This window comes from Peromyscus maniculatus, chromosome 9 (assembly GCF_049852395.1).
Source record: "Peromyscus maniculatus bairdii isolate BWxNUB_F1_BW_parent chromosome 9, HU_Pman_BW_mat_3.1, whole genome shotgun sequence".
Classification (NCBI taxonomy): domain Eukaryota; kingdom Metazoa; phylum Chordata; class Mammalia; order Rodentia; family Cricetidae; genus Peromyscus; species Peromyscus maniculatus.
The window spans coordinates 45,934,915-45,957,670 of NC_134860.1; the positions used below are offsets into that span (position 1 = coordinate 45,934,915).

General features: G+C 45.0%; 1 protein-coding gene across 4 annotated transcripts in view; it reads left to right on the forward strand.

Moving 5' to 3' along the window:
• Peli2 (pellino E3 ubiquitin protein ligase family member 2) overlaps positions 1–22,756 on the forward strand; it is a 150,841-nt gene that overhangs the window by 36,420 nt on the left and 91,665 nt on the right. For 2 of the 4 annotated variants that reach the window (XM_006996421.4, XM_042284755.2), the window contains exon 2: positions 13,175–13,304. In XM_006996421.4, the coding sequence (XP_006996483.1) occupies positions 13,175–13,304 (130 nt within the window). Of the gene's footprint in view, positions 1–11,786; positions 12,485–13,174; positions 13,305–22,756 lie in introns of those variants that run through there. The other 2 variants (XM_076544890.1, XM_076544888.1) reach the window with 2 other exon arrangements.

The window sequence follows — 22,756 nt, forward strand, 5'->3', positions numbered from 1 at the left end:
TTTCATTTCAAAATTATGTTCCTGGGGTGGAGCTCTCAAATTAGAATTTCTAAGCTACATAAAGTGCATGAGCATTTTAGAAGAGTGTTGCTGTGTGCTGCTAAATTGTTTTGCAGAGGAATTACGTAAATTAATATTTTCACTAGAGGCTTACTGGGGTGCAGTGGCATTTGAACGGAGTTCGATAATGTGATTGGCAAACAGTGCATTTTAAAATTCCCAATAAGGTTAACCATTTAAAAATACGCATGCGCTCGTCGTCACTGCTCTGTGAGTTGCTGGCTTCTCTCTGTTGTATGTCTGTGAGAATGTCTTTGTCTTTACCTGTAAGGAAGAAATTAACTGTGAAAGAGACTGTGCTTTCTGTATTGTGCCAACATTTCTCTAGACTCGTTGAGTATAATTTTATAACTTTTGGTGTGTGGAAATTTCAAACTTTTATGTATTTAGTACACCAGTCCATACTATTATATTTATGAGAATATTCCTGATTCACAAATAAGACAAACAATCAACTTTTTTCCCTTTAAACTTCATGACTGCTCATATTTATCTCTTGGCTGATCTAAAAAGTGTGTGGTAGTGCGTGAAACACATTTTCTTTCAAGTAGTTGGTTTTCTCTCCAGATAGCTGCGGAACGGCTGATGGAGTGGTCCGATTTCTCAGTGCACGCTGGTCCTTTCTTCGCTGTTTTCTTACTCACCCAGGGGTCTCCCACAGAACCTCTCTGCTTGGTCGGTTGGTGGGTTTGCCCCCCAAGCCAGTTCCATCATTTGACAGCGACAGCGCTGGCTCTGTGCCCCCTAGCAGCGTTTGTGACTCACACATCTATTTCAGTTCTATTGATCAGACTGGAACTTCTGCCCCTACTGAGTGAAATAGTAATGGATATCCAGGTTGTGCCTCCGATATAATAATGGATATCTATGTTTTGCCTCTGATTTTAAATCAAAATGCTTTACTGTTTTATCTTTAAATACTCATCTGAAGAAGCATTACTTTTAGGCTCTTAAAAACAACATGGCACTGTGTTTTATCAGTGCGTGTTTGGCATCTGCAGGATCTGCGTTTGGAAGTTGTTTGTAAGACGAATTTTTGTGGGTGAATCACACTTTGTTAGCAACTTACATTGTAAATTCCGAAGTGTGTCTCTAGAGGAAATGCGTCAGCCTCAAGCAAAAAATATTTTTGATGCCAGAGTATTTTTTTCCCTCAAAAGGCAATAGAGCATTTTCTTAATCACCAGCTGGAGTGGGGCGGGGCAGGGAGGGATGAGGAGGGGAGGGGGGCAGGGAAGGGTGGTCTCCAAACATAGAGAGAGATGGAGTTTGAGAATGTGTTCTAACCCTGGCATTATTTCAAGGAACTCAAGTGTGTTCAAAACTCCTTAGATTCTGGAAATCTCAAGGATATTACTTGAACTGGGACTCGGGATTCTTCTACTGATTGGCCATGTGATCTCAATGAGCCCTTTATTTGACGTGCTAGAAAATGTGTGTGAGTGCTGCCCAATAGACCTTGTACACGGCAGCTATCCTGTACATGAGCCCCTGGGCTTAATATGCTGAGGCTAGTGGGATAAACTATTTTTAATTTCACTTAACTTTAAACTGAAACTTTAATAGCTTCATATGGCTAGTGGCTGCCATATTAAACAGTGCAGATCTATGTGGTGAAGTCTAAGGTCATTTATAGTTTGTGAACTATGGCTCTGACTGTGAGTACAAATTCTATTATCTTCCTCTATTTCAAGACTTTATAAATGGAGCCATGGGGGTGGATCTCAGATGTGCTCCAGTTCTTGAATAATTGATAACATCGTCCCTTCATTAAGATTATATATGTTAGCTGATTCCTGGTGGTCACTGAAGTCTGGTGTGCTGTTTGCTAATTGACAAGGTAATGTGCTTATGTACCTCCAGGCCCCTTGCCTTTTGAAGCCGGTGGGTTAATGACCCACAGCACATTAACTTCTGGGTAGCATGCGTCTGGGGCACTGCAGAGTTCGTTGCGGCAAACGCCACTTAGTACTGAGAGGCCCAGAAGCACTTTTGGGTAATTGACCTTCTTTACCTGCTGCTGTGCAGTTAGAAGTGCATGTGTAAAAGTGATCCCGACTCCCTATATTTTTACTCTAAGTATTTCCTAATCTTGTGGTTCAGTTACTATGGACCGTCACGGGAGGAGGAGTGGTCTGCGCAGCGCTGACAGGTATGCTGGGAAGCCGTGAATGACGTCGTTACTCTTTGAGACTCATTAAAACACTTAGGTTTGACACAAAGTCATGTTGTCTCTGAAACTTTTGCCATGAATAATTGAGCAAGGCTAAAATATAACAAACTGCAATAGCAATTAAAGCCTCTTTCTGTAGCAGACGATGGCCAACGCATAAACTCACAGCTGGTCAAAGTGCAGAGTGACGGAGGAGTGCCCAGCCATAAATGGGACAACGATTACCACAGTCCCCTCCCCAGGGCTCAGCAAGGAGGCAGAAGTGTGCAAGCCCAGGGTCAGAGAAGACCGAAGCAAGTCTTAGTAAGAAGTCTATTTGCGTAGTAGTATTGAGAGTTTTTGCATGCTCTGGCTTGTCTATATTTCTGTGAGCGTCTAAAAATTGTCTGTGCACACACTGGTTTAAAGACACTGGCATGGTTTGTTTGGGAGTAGGAAGAGACATGCCATGACATTTTTAAACAAGAGAAAGAGATGGGAAATGAGTTATTTCAATTCTGGGGATGGGAATGGTACAGAGGACATTCCAGAGCTCTCTTGTGTTCCTAGCTTAACACTCTCAAGCTTTGGGCCAATGTCCAGATTTCTTCGTAGTGTTGAGTTTTGGGTTTTGAAATATGTCATATCTTAATGCAGGTTTTGATGGCATGGCCAGTGCTGGGTTAAGATACTGCCTCTAGTCAGAGGGAGACTGAGCTGCCTATTTCTAGAGACTTCTTGCTGAAGTAGGTTTGTGTAGAAACAGATTTTAACAGGTCAATTCTTCACCAAATAATAGGTAATTTTGTCTTAATTCTTTTGTGACTGTGTTTGATTAGGAGAGATCAAAATTATGGAATGCATGCATTAATTGGTTTAAGAGACTGTAGATTTTAATGGATATGATTTATTGTGAAAAAAAAAGACATATATCACCATTCTCTTATTGTGCACATTTTGAAAAAGATATTTACTGTATGTTTGGCCCCAACTCTTTAAGTACTAAAGAAGCTACTTAGTTAACCAGCCTTTGAAATGCAGAAGTCAGCTAATCATTGCCATGTGCTACTTTGTACTTTGTAACAAGCTACTTTCAACCACGGTCAGGTTACCAGTCTGTGGGCTGTGGGAGCGTTGGGGAGACTGAGGCTGTGGTGAGCTGGCGTTGTTTCTTACTACGTCCATGATATTGCTTTTTCTTTAGTTAAAATCTTATTTCATTCTTGGAGAATTTCAGATAATGTTTGATCATATTCACCCTTAGCTTCTCCCCTTAACTCTCTTTGATCCACCCCCACCTCACTACCCACCCCTTCTTCCTTTTCCTCCTCCTCCATCTACTCCAGTTTGCACTGTCCATCTGCTTCTGAGTGTGGGACATCCACTAGAGTGTGCTTGACCTACCAGGAACCACACCCTTAAAGAAAACAAACTCTCCATCCCACAGACTCACCCAGCTGTCCATAACTCTCGAGTCAGGGCTAGGACCATGCGTGTAAACTCCGTTGCACTGCATAGTCGAATGTTGACTCGTTTTATTACGTGCAGCCAGAGAGCTGCTGTGGGATCAGGAAAGATGCTCTTTTGCTCCGGTCTTCTCTGACCTCTGGCTCATACTGCCTTTCTGCCTCCATCCAGATGGTCCTGAGCTTTGGGGAGGGGGTGTGGTAACAGTTGCCCCGCTTGTGGCCGAGCACTCTCTCCGTCACGTATTCTCTGCACTTTGACCAGTTGTGAGTTTATGTGTTAGCCTTTGTCTGCTGCAGAAAGAGGTTCCTCTGATGAGGTCTGAGATCTGCACTAAACTACTGGGAGAGTTGTACAAATGGAGAGGAGGGCAGTTTGATAACTATGTCCATATACAAAACTATGGCAGTCAGTTCAGCCCTGGGCTTGAGAGTACCTGGACCACAATTCTTTTTCCCCCATCAGGGTTGCAGTACCATGCATGTTCCCTCTTGTGAGGTGGGCCTTAAATCCAATCAGAAAGTGGTTGGTTACCTCCGTAACATTACCACCAGTGGGCGTGTCTTGATGACAGTAGTCATTACTGTAGTTCACAGAGTTCACCACTGAGTAAGACTGGTAATTACCACCCTCACGAGAAGCCGCAGAGCACCTTCCAGCGCTGTCAGAGAGAGCCAGCAGGGAGGCAGCTTCCTAGTCAGCCCTAACTTTCTCCATGACCTATGACCAATGTGTGTGTGGTGTCTCCAGCAATCTGGTCTTAACCATCAAGTTCTCGTGGGCAACTGGGAACAATGGCAATCGCTTGTATGGTGTGGTGTCTCCAGGACAGGTTTGACCAACACCTTGAGGGAGGTATGTCATATCTGATACTGGCCTCTTTGTTGGGCAGCATATGGGGCTGAACATAATGCATTGTGTTGGATAAAATCTTACATGGGGACACACACACACACACACACACACACACACACACACACACACACACACATGCACACACTCACACACTCACAATCAGGGCACTGAATGTGTTCCGTGGTTCTGAGAGGTCCCCAGAGTCCATTTCACCACCAAGTACGTCTAACCTTTGCTTGTCTCAAGTCTCTTCATCCCATCCATTGACTAGAACGAGTTCTCCTATGGCCAGACCCATGCAAGGGAATGAGCTGGAGCAGAAACTGCCTCCAGGGTGGCATAAAGAATTGGGACCAGATTTCTTCGTAGTGTTGAGTTTTGGGTTTTGAAATACGTCATATCTTAATGCAGGTTTTGATGGCATGGGTTTATATACCCGACTACCTTAATTTTGGTAGTGAGAGGCCAAACCAAAATAAACAAACGTCAAAGTGATGAAAAAGGATTTAATCTGTCTTAAAGTTTATTAGCAAAATTGGAAATATATTTGACATATAGAATATATCAATTCAGAAACAAGATTTAATGTTAAATATCTGATCTCAAACTGTAGATGTGGCAAATCCATCTCTTGCTTCATCTTCTTTCCTTGTGTGGCATTTTTGTCCTTTTAGAAATAAAAAGATGACTGCAGGACAGTAATTACAATTTTCACCAGTAAACAGTTTCTGACATAAAGCATGGACACTAAACCTCTTAGTTGGAGACGCTTCGGCTTGTTGGCACCAAAGACGGACTAAAAGAAGTAGTCTGAAAGAAATAGTGTTTGAACAGAGAGAGAAATGGCCCTTCTTGTTTCTGGCTCTTTGCCTACCACCCTCTTCCGGTGTGCTGAAAATGTTTGCTTAAATATCAAACCTTAGCACAGTAAAAACAAAAATGACTTTGCTTGACTCTGTGACAGCATTGATGTGAAATGAGGAAACCCTCAAAAATCAAAGTGGTGAATGTCAGATAATAAATATTATTTTTTGTCAAGAATAGCTGCCTTGTTGTTTAGGTTTTCTTTGTACATTTTTTTTTCTCTATTTTCTCTTGTAGCCTACTTGAAGGAAGATATAGAGGAAGTTTGGCCTTCAAGAATCAATAAAAATTGAATAAAAGCAAGAAAGAGCAGAGTGCCTGCCCAGGGATCAGCATAGGTGTGTGGAGTGCTTGCCCGGGGATCAGCATAGGTGTGCAGAGTGCTTGCCTGGGGATCAGCATAGGTGTGCAGAGTGCTTGCCCAGGGATCAGGGTAGGTGTGCAGAGTGCTTGCCTGGGAATCAGGGTAGGTGTGCAGAGTGCCTGCCCAGGGATCAGCATAGGTGTGCAGAGTGCCTGCCTGGGGATCAGGGTAGGTGTGCAGAGTGCTTGCCCAGGGATCAGCATAGGTGTGCAGAGTGCCTGCCCGGGGATCAGGATAGGTGTGCAGAGTGCTTGCCTGGGAATCAGGGTAGGTGTGCAGAGTGCCTACCCGGGGATCAGGGTAGGTGTGCAGAGTGCCTGCCCGGGGATCAGGGTAGGTGTGCAGAGTGCCTGCCCGGGGATCAGGGTAGGTGTGCAGAGTGCTTGCCCGGGGATCAGCATAGGTGTGCAGAGTGCCTGCCCGGGGATCAGGGTAGGTGTGCAGAGTGCTTGCCTGGGAATCAGCATAGGTGTGTGGAGTGCTTGCCCAGGGATCAGCATAGGTGTGGTGCTCATGAGGAGGCCCAGGTCAGGAGTCAGACCTCTGGAAGCACTCTGGACAGAATCCACACTGTAGAAACCCCTCTGGGAGGGACATAAAGAATTGGTAGAGCCAGGATCTGGCTTCCCCTCTTCATAAGGCTTGTGAGACAGAGAGCCATAAGTGCTAGCAGGTGTGCCCACCTCGGGAGAGCAGGTGAAAATCTGCCGAAGGTGCGTCTAGGATCGAGCTCCTGATACTGAGGGGAGGGCACTTTGTAACCTTGGCCTTTGGGAGTATTTTTATCATGAGGAAGCTAGAGCACTAAACACCTGTAGTATCGCTGTCTTGCCTTCATTGTCATGAAAAGTCAGGTGTGGTTTGTCAGCTAGAGTGGCAGTGTGTACCCAAGAAGTGACCAGCCCATGTGCCCTCTTAGATGGGATGCACAGGATGCTGGTGTTAGAGGTGGATGGAGTGCCTCCTGTGTCCATGCTGAGGGGAAGTGTTTGTAATCACATTGGTGATTTGTAGCCGAGGAAGCTGAGAGGTACTCATGGCTCTAGCTAAGAAAAGAGCTAAGTCACAGTTCCTGCCTCACGGTCCTTAGACTGCCATCAGCGTTCCCTCACTGATGTGGCTGTTTTCTGTGCTTTCCCTCCGTGTAAAGCTAGCAGGTAGATAGGAAGGAAGAAGACGACACTGGGCGGTGTGTGGTGTCACACAGGTCTGCTGTCGGGAACGGTCATTTCTCCACAACTGGGCTGGCATGTGTGGGACGTGCAATACATTTGCCTCAAAGATACCAGAGCAGTATCGTAATACAAAGTTGGAGGCCTAGAGCCATGTCAGTGGGAGATAATGTATTTAGCATATGTGTGGCCTTGGGTTCATGAAGCACTAACGGGTAAAATTGGAAAAAAAATGGGCATAGTCACCCTCTTTCGATTTCTTTTTTATCTTTCCTATTTATTTTCTTTCGTTAGTACTTCCCAGTATAGGTTTGTTATTACTCCCACGGCATCCTCCACCTGCCTACGTCTATGCAGACTCAGGTTTGTTTGTGTGTCTTGGCCCCTCTGGTCCAGCCTTTAGTCTGACACACCCTGTGTACTTGCCTGATACATTTTGAAAGAAAAAAATGGGTGTGTGTGTCTCACATTGGATACTTTTTGAATAGCTTCTTGGAGCAGGGACTATTTTCAGCAAGAACTTGAGACTTGAAGATCTTCTCATGCCAAAGCTGGGACACTTCCCTGAGTGAACCGATGTTTACAGAGCTGGAGAAAGTTATCTTCAGAGGGAATTGATGTTATGGTGATGCCATAATTATTGCTCTGGCTAAAATCCAATTCTGTACTCATTTTATGAGACTCCAGTGTGCAGCACTGCTTTTGTATAGAGAAAGAAACAGTGTGTCTCTGGGCTGTACAGTTCATTAGGACGGGAGACGTTCAGGCATCAGTACGCTAACTTAAATAATAAAGGGGTTGAGACTGTAACTGTTCGCGGCCAGTGCCAGGCACGAGTGGTTGGCATGCATTTTCTAGCAGTCGCAGCAATACATTCCATGTGCGAGTCAGTGGGGGCTGCTGCCACACAGGTGCCACATCGCGGGGGTTTGTCAGCCTCTCATTGTTAGGGTCACATCCTGTTCCTCTTCAGTTGCAGTAGCTGCTTGAGATTCACTGGTGAAAGTGACAGGTGTTACTCTGAAAGGCAGGCAGAGCCTTCAGTCTGTAATGAAAACCCGGCGTCTCTGGAGCATGACCATTGGGTGCTGAGGCTGTGGCGATGCGTCGGCTGAGGGAGCCCGCAGCCTTCATTCCACACTGATGCCGCTGTGAGACCTCATTGCCTTTGCGATGTCTCCAAGGTGGGAACTCCTGGCACCCTCCTTTCTGTCAGCGTTGGTTTTTTCCTAAGGATTTCTTTTGTTGATCTGTTTTTTTGACAGGTGTAGTTATAGGTGGCAAGTGTTCTTTGGAGATGGTGTCAGGTGTTTTATGTCAGAAATGCCTTGGACTGTCGCCTTGTCATTGCCGTCGTGGGAAAGCCCGCAGTGTGGAGTTGGACAGGAAGGGCCGTGGCGTTGGGGTCTGCCTGACCTTTCCTGCCCGTTAAGTCTGTGTTTTCCCACTTGGCGCTTTTTCCTAGTCTAAGAGCAGTGCCCCCATTTCAGAGTTCCTTGGCAGAAAACAAGAAATGATATTCATGGACATTAGTATCCGAACTCTATATTGTAAATCAAGGGAATCCCGTTAATTCTTGGGCAGAATTTTTTTCCCCACAGGGTTTTATCTTTTGCAAATTCCAAATATGTTTATTATAAAGACAAGCTTGGAAGAGTTTTTAATCACTCATCAACTAAATAAATGGATGTTTAAAAACATCCTCATCTCTTTTTTTAAAAATGTGACATGATAAGTACCTTGTGGGCTCAGATTGGAACCCCCCCCATTCATCAGCTGAAGTGGGTGATGAGTCAGCAGCACCCGGACATTTTATTTGTATAGATTTCACTGTGAAAGGCTGGCTAGGCAGAGGACGTTCTGACCTCCTTTTGTGAGCGGTGCCTTTTTGCCTCTATGAGCAGAATTGTACCTTTCTGCCCGGGCCTTCCGTACCAGAGATGCTCTCCTAGCCTAACTGGCAGGGAAGCTTTCAGTGCCTACCGTGTATCTCTGGTGCACTGGGCCGGGTGCCTCGATTTCCCAGAACCCACCGTTCTCTCGGGGATAGTGGGACCCGATGGGGGGGAGGGAGAGGGGAGGAGAGCTGGGGATGGCTGTTAGGTGGTTTTAAGCCTAGTTCTAGGCTTGAGATTGATTGGGCATCAACAGAAAGGCTGCGAGGCAGAGAGAGCATCACACACACCGTTCTACTGGTGCCTTGGCAGCATCTGAGGTGGCCCAGGGTCCTCAGCATCCCAGGCAGAAGCCACACAGCTGCTGCACACCTGGCCTGGGAGGTGTCAGACTGTCACCTCTTCCACACCTTGCTGGCAAATGGGTCCTAAGTCAGGAAAGTCACACCACATTTAGGGAAGGGGAAACTAGACTCCATTTCCCAGTGGGGCAGTGAGGGGGGATTTGTGACCCACCAGACCGTGTTCCTTGACAGGGGACGTTGGGTATTCATGGCCGATGACCAAGTGCACTTTTCCATTTGAGACAGATGATCGTAGGCTGAAGGGGTCAGCGTATGATGGGCCTGGGAAACTGTTTTGAGGAAGATGGGTGCAGAGTGCTTTCTTAGAATTCTGCTGCTCCAGAGGGCGGGGAGGCCCAGGGTTGGAGGCATCGGCTCATTTTGGATTGCTTATGAAACAGTGAGGTCACCAGTGGGCTGTGCTATTCCGGATCTGGTCGTGCCTTTTTATTCTCATGCCCTGTTGACTTGCTTAGATACTCGAGGAGTTCTGTTCTGTCTTTGTGATAAACTTTCTTCTGGCCTTGGTCCCTTGCCCATGCCTAAGAAGGGTGGTTTCCATTCGTCAGCATTGCCTCAGCTTTCCTCATGTCCCCACCCTGCACCTTTTCCTTGAACAACCATCTTGTTCACGCTCTTGAGTTTTGCTCACTGCCGCTCCCCCCTTTTGCCGCCAGTGGGATGACAGCTGCCCTCCGTGTGTCCTCTCTGAATACCCTGTAATTCCAGGGCTTGGTTTAAAGTGCCCTCACCCTGGCCAGGCCAGAGCCTCTGCTTTTCCCTTTCTCTGTCTCTACTGTTGAATGGTTCTGGGTTTTCCTCCCCAACACGCACAGCCTGTGGGGCTTTGCATAGGTGTGGACCTGGAGCCCACTCCTCATACAGCATCAGTGTCTCTGGGTGTAGCTTTCCATATTTGTATAAGACTTCCTGGTTTTGCTGATTTTTACATCCCCTCAAGACAATGCTAAACCTTCTTTATTTTGCCCTAGCTCGTTTCCACCATTTTGCTTTGAATTGGCCTGTGGAACACCTGGTCTCCTATAACAAGTAAGCGCCCACTCAGTGGCTTGAAACAACAGGTATTTATATTGTCACAGTCCTGGAAGGCTTAAAGGCTGAGATCAAGATGTGGACAGGGCTGCATCCCTCTGATGACTCCAGGAGAGATCCTTCCTGTTTCTTCCAGCTCTAGGTGGCTCTAAGCATTCCTTAGAGTGCGCTTGTGTGACTCTGGGCTCCCCATCTGTCTTGACATGGCCTCTCCTCCTGTTCCTGAGTGCCTCTTAAAGATGCTGTCGTTAGAGTTAGGTCCCACCAACAGTTCAAGACGGCTTCATCTTGAGAGCCTTTGCCTTTTTCTGAAAGAACCACTCACAGGCTCCAGGATGTGCTCACATCTTTTTGGGGAGGGGTACCATCCATCTTCTGCCTGCCCCCTCTGGTGAAGGTGTGCTCTCCACCTGTCATACGAGTCTATCCTGCATCTTGCACCCTACGTGATCACTTCCTGTGTCCTGTCACAGTAACCGAGCAAACCCTACCAGACTCCCTCGTCTCCTTAGGATAAGAAACCAGCGGGCTTGTCCTGAGTGCCCTGCTCTCATACTCTCATCCCTTTCCACGGCTTCCACTCTTCTGGAACGTAGAACTTGGAGCTCCCTTAGTCCTCCATGCTGTGTGTGTGCTCCGCGTTTAGTCTTCCGGCTTGGATTCCAGACCACTCCAGAGTCTCTTTCCCTAGTGCCTCTTGTCCCGTGTCTTCACCACACTGTTGTATCGTTCGCATCTCCAAATAGAAGGCTCTGTGGAGGCAGGAAGCTGATTCTCATCACTGCAGCTCTAGTACTGGGCACTATAAACGTGGAATGAATGGCCTGGGAGCTTAAACTAATTAGAAACTCGTCTCATCTTTATCATTGCTTTGCCACCACTATTTTGTTTCCAATAGGATTTTTCACTCGTCATCATCGAGATACATTAAGTAGGCAATCTGTCCACACACTGGTTTATTTGTTTAACCTACACTATCTGTTCATCTATGCACGAACACAGGCAATTTAAATGAAATTCTTTCTGCATGTGTTGGCGTTTCTGACTCCTCTTTGTGCTTTGTGCTGGATATAGCTTTGAGGCTGTAAGAAATAATCTCCTGTAATAAGGGTTAGAGTACATCCAAACCAACAAAAGCCCTTGTGACTTCTGTTTCCCTCACTTTTTGCTTCAGTCAGAATGTGACATTCCCACAGCTCTGTGTTTATGTGGCTTAGGCCACCCACAGAAAACAGTTGGTTGCCCCTTGTCCCAATTTTATGTGTGCTAGGATGAGGAGGATGTTGACCAGATTGGACCAGATGTAAGGTGGAGAGGGACGGGGAAGATGTCGGGCAATACCATCTTGTCCGGATTGGTGCTGAGTTTCACCTGTGAGGGGAGGGGCCGACTTGGGAGAAGGGAATGCAGTTAGGAGCAGAGAGCTCTGCCCAGCCTGTGGTCCCCTTCCCAGCCTGGGTCCCCTCCTGACTCCTGACTGCGAGTGTGGGGGTGAGGGGAGGGTGGAATAGGAACCTTGACAGAACCTGTAGTCTGTCCGTCTGTCCGTCCACAGCAGTGAAAACTCTCCTCCTGGTTGTTCCGCTGTCGTGGCTCTAGTTGGTTCACATGTTTCCTTGAATATAGACGGCTGGCCCCGAGTTAAGTGGTGTCAGAATGTCCAAAAGTGAGTTTATGATGGTGGTTTACTCATGAGTGCTTGAGAGCAGTGATTGCAGATTTGTGGAAACTACGTTTTTCTGATCTTGCTTCAGGGAAAAAAAACAGAGTTCTAAAACTTGAAACAAATGACTTCTTCAGTCTAGAGACATCTTTAGGTGGCTGGTTCCTTTTTGATGGAATGGAAACAGATTCCAAGCACAGTACAAATAACTTGTGTGGTAACAGAAACCATTGTCTGATAGAGCTGTTGACTCAGCTCTTAAACACACACCCAGACCCCTTTGTTCCAGCCTGTGCCGTTCCCAGGGGCCTCCCCGTCCCACAGCACACCTCTCTTCTCTGCACAGAGGGAGAAACGGGGAAAGCCAGCGGGCTGCTGGATAAGGCAGCGCAGGGACGGGCCACCTGACCTGTGGCCGGCCCTTCTTGGTGTTCCCAGAGGACCTGTGAGCGGCTGTGTTTGTCTGAGTAAATTTATGAGACTCCCTTTTACTTCTCTCAGGGAGGTTCGCCATGTTGCCAGCCAAGAGTCTTAGTCAAATCCACATGGCCACATGGGATGCCGGTTACAACATTCGGAGATCAGTACATCTATGGTTAGCACATGCAGTTGAAACCAATCTGTCAGTTGTAATCCTGAATTTCTTTAAACTCTGTCCTTAGCTAAATGTAAGACATCTACCTCAGGACTTGTTTACTTGCCAGGTTTTCTGAGAGTGGGCTAAAACTCATGTATAGTTTGTACAAGCTGTTTTTTTTTTTTTTTTTAGTTAACCTAGCAGTATAGGGTTCAAACAAATGAGAATGCATATAGGATTCAAAACTTTCAAGAAAGTCAGTAATTAAATTCGGTCTTTTTTTGAATAAAGATCTTAAAGAAAGCATTAACATGATTTGAGAGTGAGAGATGTTTCAATTAGCATACTCTTTCCTAACTAGTTCACTTAAAAATATTTCTCAAGTGTTTTCCCGAGGTCTGTTAGAATGGTACTAGCTGAATCGAGCCAACCCTCAGATGGCCTCTGCAAAATACTCATTTGTCTCTTCCGAAAAAGATTTGAAGAGTCTGTCTTTATAGAGTAGGAAACCTATAATTACTTGTGCATCACTTTTAACTGAAGTCTCTGGAAGTGATTGGGATTTGATGACAGCTGAAGTCTACATGCCGCGCTCTCCCTCCGTGGGGGCTCAGTGAGCGGCTTTCTGACCGCTGCTCCTGTCCTCTCTTGCTAGCACTGACACTCCGAAGGCTGACAGACAACTGAGTGCTTGTGTCCCTGTTGTAGGTACAATGGTGCTTTGCCCAGTGGTGACAGAGGCAGGAGGAAAAGCAGATTCGCCCTCTATAAGCGGACCAAGGCCAACGGCGTCAAACCCAGCACAATCCACGTGGTCTCCACACCCCAGGCATCCAAGGTAGGTGGCTGTGGCGAATGGTGGTGTCAGCTGCTGTCTCCTCTGGTCCTGTTTTCAGGAGGACAGAGCTTCTTGGCCATGCGAGGCTGGAGAATGTTTGTAGAGCTGTGCTGTGCACTGTGAGACGTTGAGCAGCGCCCTTGACCTTGACCCAGGAGGTGCCCACAGCATCCCTCTTCCCGACCCTTACTCTTCATGCTCACGCATATCTGGAGACATTTCAGATGACCTCAGGAGTCGATGCACTGTTTTAGGAAACAGGGCTGCTAGTGTTCATCAGATTACAGTTGTGTTTGAAAACTGCGTGATGCTTTTTATCTTAAGGAATTTTTGTATTACATCTGGGTATAAGCTTCACAGAGATCTGCTGTTTCCTTCTGTCATGAGCCTGGCATGTTTTCACGCTGTTGATACGTTACTTGGAATTGAATTTGCATGACTTATAGACACAGGTCTAAGTGATACGTATGGGACGCTCACTGTTCTTATTTCTTCCCAGTTAGTTTGTGGTGGTTTGAATAAGAATGACCCCGTGAGGCTTGTATATTTAAATGCTTGATCCAGTGTTGGGGAACTACTTGGGGAAGATTAGGAGGTATGGACTTACTGGAGAAGGTATGTCACTGGGGGATGGGCTTTGAGGCCCAGTCCTTATCTGTCTATGCTTGCTGCCTGTGGATCAAGATCTAAAGCCCTCAGCTACTGATCCCCTGCCATGCCTGTCTGCTTCCTGCCGCGATGATCATGGACTAACCCTCTAAAACTGTAAGCAAGCCCCCAGTTACATTTTTTAAGAGTTGCCTTGGTCATGGTGTTTCTTCACAACAATAAAACAGTAAGGCAAAGTTTGAAGTAAATAAAATGTTAAATTAAAAAAAAGAATTAAATCATGTGTTCTCTGATGTATAAGCAAGAGAAAAATCTGCATTTCCAATCTGGTTGTCAATATAAGTTATTACTATGACAGATGTTTTACATATTACACTTATGACAAGATTTCATTCAATAAAATCAGTTCTTTGTTATATAACAGTTGCCTTCTTGATAAAATATTAATGTATGATTTTTTTTATGGGGTTCCTGGGTGTGTTTGTGATTACGGCTTTGAACACCTGGACCAGTCAAGTATTGATTATGTTTTTACTGGACTCCGGTCTTCAGAGACCGTGAAGCTTCCTTGGAATCAAGTGTGGCATATACTCGGCATTAGCTGTGATCAGCCTGTGAACCCTTTGGTTAGGAAGCCCTGGAGCAGTGCCATCGAGAGAATCTGATAGAGTGGACCAGCTCACATGGTCTGCTAATGATGTGAGTGAAAAGGGAAACATCAAGTAACAGAGATAGGAAAGATTACTGGTGAGTGGGAATGTTTGGGCTACAGAAAGAAACTGAATGTTGGAAGAGGAAGTGACATTTTATAAGTAAATCTAGCTTTACCAAGAGCAGAAGAAAGGAAGAGAGAGAGAGAGAACCAACAAGTCCTTGGGAGGTCAAGGACACTAGAAACATTTTATAGTCTGTATTAGTTATTTTTTTCTCCGACAAGTCAACTTACTCTGGTTCACTTTCAGGAGATGTCAGTTTATGGTGGCCGTGATGGCAAGTGGCCAGTTATCTCAGTCCCTGGTGGCTAGATTTTACAGTGCACCCTTTTCACTTTATGGTGAATCAGGAAGCAAGAGAGGAGACTGGAAACCAGGCTGAGAGCAGTATCCTACAAAGACTGCCTCTAGCAGCCCAAGCATCTACGCCTCCCTCCCAAGGCTCTGCAGCCTCCCTAAACAGCGCCATCTGCTGGGGATAACACACATGAGCCGGTGCAGGACAAATCAAAGTACAGATGCATGAGAGCATGTGACAAAGTGCGGAAACTATTCCTGTAGTATAAATATGGTCCTTTTCATTCTGTGTGGCCATTGACATTTAACTTTCTTTTCTCCTTTTGACTCTGTACTGTTCATGATTTCCTTTCTAAATCAGGAATTTCATGTTCGTAGGGTGGCCGACAAAGGCTACAGAAAGCTGCGGCTGTAGCTTGGTGGTAGAGTTCTTGCCTAGCATGTACAGGGTCCTGAGTCTGGTCCCTAGCATCTCTCTGTCTCTCTCTGTCTCTGTCTGTCTGTCTGTCTCTGTCTCCCCCTTCTCTCCCTCTCCCCCCCTCTTTCTCACTTTGATGGCCCGGGCTCATTCTGTGATGAAATGTAAGAATTGTAGCTGTGGGGTATATGGGGCTCAGCAGCTCTTCTCTGTCCCTTCCCCACAGTTCTTCCTGACAATTTTAGCTTTTATTGTTTTACCTATGTGCTTAGATTTTGCTTCAAGATATTTAAGTCATATATCTCTTAGTAGTTGTCCAAGTCTGTGTTTAAACTTATTACTCACAATGCTAAGAATTGGGCACATTGGGTCTTGAACCTCTGTGTAATCTGGAAAAAAAAATATTTTCTCAGCACCTCAGGATATTCATTTGTAAGCTAAGCAAATTGACAATAAGCAGGAGCCATAATGTACTTTGGTTGTGAGCAAATTCTGGCTACAAATACATAAATAGGAAGGGCAGAAGTAGACAAGTCAGAGTAGAGAGGGTGGAGGAACCAGACTCAGGAAAAAGCTGAGCAACCCAGTGTTGTGAGAGAGGAGGAAGTGTGTCCTAAGGGAAGTTATTCATGTGGCCACTCCTTCACTGTGCGGTTGTCTTCACTGGAGATTTGTGTTTTCAGAAGAGAATCTGTTAGCCTGACTCACCACGGCCAAGGAGGATGGAGAAACCAGGGACCCTTGTGTGTGTGTGTGTGTGTGTGTGTGTGTGTGTGTGTGTGTGTGTGTGTGTGTGTTGGGGGTAGCTAACCACTGGTATATGTGGCCTTACTCTTTTGTACCACTGCCTCAAAAGGCCTCGTATCAAGTAAATACAGAATATTGTTGTATTGCGAAGAGGGACTGAATCTGTTTGCCACCATCTAGGGACCTGGACCTCAGTCACAAGCTCTGCCCTTCTGGGGCCTCTCAGATGTACACCCATGTCTGTGTGGCCATGCCATGCTTGCTGCTTCTGAGTTCCATTCAGCCATAAATAGAGTTTCTTCATACTTACATATTTACCTGAATCTATAAACCAATAGGCTTTGGGGGACAGGCAGTACTGGGGAGCCGAACTCCCAACTCCTAATGCACCGTTTTATTAGTTCCATCTCTGATAGGCCGTGGCATTAGACATGACTTCATTCTGCTGCTGTTCCTGTCTTCTCTGCTGACGTTCCTGGGTTACCTTGTCCCTGGTCCCTGCTGCCCACTCTGACCTATGGTTTACTCCTTTGTGCAGCTCAGTGACCTGGTGTCTGGCCCAGTCTCTCTCCCAACGCCCTTGTCCTGTGTCTCCTCTCTGCCTCTCTGGGGGCAAAACAAAGACATCCCATTGCCGATGGTAAACAGCGGGAGACAGGACCTCTTAGTCACCCATGAGTGCCAGCATCTCTGCCGAGGCAGATTCTGATGGCAAGGCTGGGCTATTGCTTTCTAATCTCTATTTGCATAACCTTTATTTGTGCACATATTTGCTCTTCGAATGATACAGGTGTTCTCTGATTATATAACGTGCTTATAAAGTATCAATATCACAAGTCCTGCTTCATTTCTGACAGATCTCTTACATAGGCATAAAGCCTCATAATTTATTCACCCATTCATTTATTCAGCAAATATTTATCCAGCACCTTCCACGCCCAGGCACCATGCCAGGTATTGGATAGACTGCCTCGAACAAACACATCAGCATGGAGCTAATCGGGCAGTGTAGGCAAACAGTGGAGACTTACTTGAATACGTATGCAACTGTGCATTGTGGGAAGTGCTGTGAGGAAAAAGGCAGAAACGTGGACCAGGGCGGCAGGGAAGGGTCTCTGAAAAGGGGCCATATGAGCTGCAGGCTGGCTAGGAATCGTTGCGGGTGGAGCTGACCAGGGGAGCAAAGAGATCAGGGCCTCGCTGGAGGAGGTTCTGACCTTTTCTGAACGGGAAACTTTGGGGAGTGTTAAGCTGAGAGAATGGCACGATACAACAGAGACTTCCCTTTTTATGATATGGAGAGACTAGTTACTGTTATTCCACCAGCAGGAGCGTGGTGGCCGTGATGGTGCCAGTATCTGATAAGGAGTATTTTTATTAGCCACGTGCTGAATTTAGCAGCATTGCTGTGGTAAACTCCACCATAGTTTTTCCCTTCTTAGATTATGTTTTACAGAAATCTCCTTTAGGGGATATTTTCACTTTCCAAAAGTAATTGGAAATCACTTTTTTCCTAGTGTATTTTACAGTTGAAAATATTAGTATTTGAATGATGGTTTAGAAAAAGATGAAGGCTCATTAATACACTGCATGTCCAGGGCTGCTTAGTCTGGGTCTTCACCCTCTTTATGTTGCTGTGGGAAAGTACACAGGGCTGGGTACTTGATGAAGAGATTGTTTGTCTCAACTGGGTTGATGGCTTCGAGGGTCTGGCTGTCACAGCGTGGTGGAAATGGAGAAGGTGAACAGGCCAGCTGCTGTCAGGGCACGTACCATCGAGGAAATGGATCAGCTAGGCCGTGAGCTATTGCTCTGAACACTGGTTCTTAGGGTTCTTAAGAGCTTAACCAGTCTCCGGAGACCTTTCCTGCTTTGTAAGATAATCACTCATCCCTTCTGATGGTGGTACCCGTCACAGATGCACCACCATTCACCATTGCTAGAGCAGGAACCAGGCTGCTAGCACGTGAGCCTTTGGGGACGGACCACATCCAGTCCACAGTGGTGTGTTTGAGTTGGTAGAGCTCTAGTAGTTGATGTCGTATTCAGAGTCTCCTGTATCACTCTTATGAATGTTACAGTAATTGTGGGAAGTGGTAAAACTAATGGAATTGTCAGTGTTAGCATCTTAGCTTGAGCTAATTTGTAGGATTTAGTGAGGGCCACTCTTGAAGCATGCATCTGAAAAGCTTAGCTGGATTCTTCTGTGCCTCAGGAGAAGCACCGGTTTATCAGTGTCTGAAGACCTGTTCACTAATTCTGCTTTTAAATAGTTTGGTCTTATATAATATTGATTTAGGTTTCCTTTATAGTCATTGTATTATAATTCTTCAGTTAGTAGTGCATGGTTTTGTGTGTGTGTGTGTGTGTAAGGGTATGTTGTGTAGTTCAGGGTAACCCCAGACTCACTATCCCCCTGCCTCAGCCCCCTGACATAAGTATAAGTTACCACACTCAACTCTGTTTGATATTTTTAATTTCAAGAATTAATGAATGAAATTATTACAAATGATTTAATTAATGCAGTATTTTATCATAATTCAGGCAACAGTGTTTAGATAAGGCTTTTCCATGTAGATACTATAAGTATGGCTATTCTAAATCTGTGGAGAAGAAATAATGAAATAATAAACTGTAGAGCTGAATGTCTCTTGATTCTCTACAGGATACAAACTGAAAACAATCATTTCATTTCTATAGTAAACAACCACTTATTTCAGTAAAAGCATAGGAGGTACAAGTCAGCTTCTAAAACATTGAAGTAACAACTTGGAAAAGTTTTTTTTATTAATGAGTGTTGATATAGTGAAGACAAGGCACCTGTAAGGTACCAGCATGCCATGCAGTTCAAATGATTTCCTGACAAAATATCAAGACTTCCAAAATAGTTCTTATAGGAGTCGGTCATGTCAGTTTAAATGTATGGTCCCCTGTAAACCAGGCTGGCCTCAAACTCACCGCCCGCCTCTGCCTGTCAGGCGGCGGTGGCCCACACCTTTAATCCCAGCACTCAGGAGGCAGAGCCAGGCAGATCTCTCTGAGTTCGAGGCCAGCCTGGTCTACTGAGCAAGATCCAGGACAGGCACCAAAACTACAGAGAGAAATCCTGTCTCAAAAAAAAAGTATGGTCCTGATCTTCACAAGACATATCTACTGAGATGAAAAAACACCTTTTGGAAAACTTTAAAAATCAAAGCAGTAACATTGGAGTCATTATTGATGAAGCTCCAACTATTTCACATAGAGGTATGATAATTTACTTAAAAAGCAATATTGAAGACTTTGAAGATGGCATGATAGCTTTTGTTGATTTCATGGAGCCAGAGGGAGTGACATCTGAAATATATTTTATTGTGGTTCTCAAGAAGAATTGAAGAAAAATGGCTTCCATGAGCCGTATTTATGGGTGGACCTTGTGCATTGTGCACAGATGATATATAAGTGGGTTGCTGGAGAGCAGAGTCTCTCATCCAGAGGCCTGGCTCACTGGTGTTTTGCCTGGGTGGTTTGGAAGATAAACAAGAAAATCTCATAACATTTTATGTTGAAAAAATTGGTTACTTCGCATCCAGTAAATACTAGAGTTAATCAGCATTCTTAAGGATCCAGAGTTGCAATAATGAGGCACTTGAGCCTTGGTAAGCAGCGTGTTGTGACTTATATAAACTTAGCTTGGATGTCCAGTGATGGCGTGAAGATTCACTGGTGCAGGATTGTGAGGTAACAGTTGGCCAGCTGGAGTTTTTAGGGGTTTGACCTTAGTGGATGATATTCTAACTGATGTTGTGTGACGTTTGTTTTTGTTTGTTTGTTTGTTTGTTTGTTTGTTTGTTTGTTTTTAGGAATAAGAAAATTGTAATGGCTAACATGGACAGATTAAGTTGTCAAGTAGTCAATGTCAGAACACAAAACCAAACAGAGGAGACTATGGTAGTGAATCAGAATATAGTAGAGGACCAAATTTGAAAAGAAATAAAGTAAGAACTCCAGGGGAAGATATTAAGTTAACAACAGATGATATGAGCATGGACTTTATTGACTATAAATATGAGTAATGCAGTGAACTTTTAATAGCACCTTTTTAATGCATTGATTCCTAGGATTTGACCAGTTGTTTTTCAAACACTGTAGAGTGAAAGTAAAACTCCATCTAATAACTAATTTTCATGCTTAGGTGGTGGTAGAAATAGTGGGTGTGTAAACCTCCATGCGCTTAGGTCAAGAGCCGGAATTGAATGTGCGTTAGTTGGGCAGAAGGGACCAGGAGCTGCTTTTCCAGCACTGTCGGGGGCCTTGTGTGGAGGGACGTGTTCACCTGCTTCCTTCAGCCAAACGGAGCCATGGACGAGTTTGGCTTCTTTAGTCAAATCCTAGCTCAGACATTGAGTCACATGTACAAATACTTTAGAGAGGATCACACTAACAATTTCTAACAACTAACAGATGGCTTGGAAATAAGTGGGATGACTTGATGAATGATTGATGTAGCCTGCAACACTTGAGTCTAGTTTCCTACATGAATACTAGGAAATAGATGGGAATGTTTTTTAAATATTTAAAAGCAGCTTCACTTAGGATTTTAGGATTTGAAACAGCATAATTCCTTATCAGCACTCTTCTGTGAGTCTTTCAAGTAGGTTTCAGTATATCGTATAATATATCTTGAATTAAAATTAGAAGTCTGATTCACGATTCTTACATTGAATACTTCCAAAACAGAGATGGATTGATTCAGAGTATTGGGATTTTCCCAGTTTCCGCAATTAAAATGTTTGGCACTAATATTTCTTGTGTTCTCTAACACTCGTTTCACGACAGTGTGTGTGACTCTGCTTAGCTGGGTAGTGTGAATAGAAGAGCTCACACTTTCAAATAGAGTGTCTCTTGCATTTTCACTGATTGGTGGAGTAGTTGCCCTATCCACATGCCAGGGGCCTGTGCCTGAATCTCTGGGACTTGTGAATATGTTGCCTTCGTGGCAAAGGAACTCTGCAGATAGAATTAAAGCAAGAACTTTAAGAGGGATTATCATGGATTATCCAGATGGGCCCCGTATAATCACAAGGGCCCTTAACAGCAGAAGGGAGGATTTCTAATGAATGACTTAGAGAGAGATGAGGGCAGAGGGGCAGAAGGGACTGAGACAGAGGAAGAGGACCCTAAATCACAGAGTGACTGCATCCTCTAGAAGCAAGGGGCAGACCTGGCAGCCAGCAAGGCAGTGTAACATCAGTCTTATCACCATGGGGTCTGTAGGCAGCCTGAATGTCTTGGAAACAGTTTTCCCTGGAACTTGCTCACTGCTTGATGTTGGCTTCTGTGACTCTGGCAGAGAATCCAGGGTGGCTGCTGAGTACCAGTGAACAGATCTAAGATACTGTATTGTTGATACTGTACTTATTGACATTGTTTTAGCTGCAGAGGCCTTTGGTGACCTGTTAGAACAGTAAGAGAAAACTTATCCATGTTGTTCTGTGGGAAATTAAGTATAAAATGCCTGTATTTGTGATTAGTTCTCAGTCTTGTGTTAGAGGAAACAAAGGTACCGAGGTTACAGAACTGAAGGTGGAGAATAATTTTGGACCTAGAGTATTAAAATAGGAAATCTTGGTTCAAGCACTTGGCATCTATAATTATCAATGTAATTATCTATATTACATTTATATAATAATTAAAATTTTGGCTCAATGCATGTATTAGTTGGAAAAAAATTTAATTTGTGTTGTCCTTAAAGCAAAATTTTATTTATTTAACATATCAGTATTGGAGAATTTTTTATCTATAATTGTGATTTTAATTAAACTTGCTTGAATTTTGACCCAGTTTTTCACTTGCAACCCTCTGCTGAGGACATTTAAAATGTCCAAAGAGCTGGGTCCGTTGGCTCAGGTCATTAAGGTGGGTATGCTGCCCAGGGCCCCAGAATGTTGGCCTGTGGTTGCCACAGTAGTAAACTCCCTAGAGAACAGGAACCAGAGCCGAGGTTTACTTCCGACAGTCCTTCCTCCCAGAGGTGTGACTTTGAAAATCCATCCAGTGCCAGACAAGGGCTGCTGTGGCGACACAGTGAGTTAATACAATTCTTGCTCGGCCCGTGGACGCTGCCAGGCTGCTGAGACGGTTCAGTGGGTAAAGTGTTTGCTGCACAAGGACAAAGGCCCGGGTTTAGATCCCAGCACCTACGTAAGAGCCGGGTGCAGTGGCAAGTCAGCACATCTGTAACCCTGGCACCGGGGTACAGAGAAAGGCAAATCCCCAGAATGTGCTGGCCAGGCACATTTGGTGAGAGACCTGTCTCAAATAAAATGGAAAGCAGTAGAGGAGGACACCTGATGTCAGCTTCTGGCCTCTATGTGCACACTCACACTTGTATACAGAGTGCGCACACACACACACACACACACACACACACACACACACACACACACTTTAAAAGATTGGAAAAGGGAGTTGCCTTGCAGTTGAATTGACAGCGCCTGTGGTTGATGAAATCAGGTGTTCTGCAGAGAGCTCCTCTTCAGAACATCGGTGGTGGAGGCTTGGCTTTTATGATGACTAGTTTGTTTGCAGAGGCGGTTATGACAGCATGCTGTAGAGGTGCATGGGAAAGAAGTCAGTGGAGCTGAAAACGGTCATGGGTTGCAGAGGGGAATCATGGGGCGTCATCT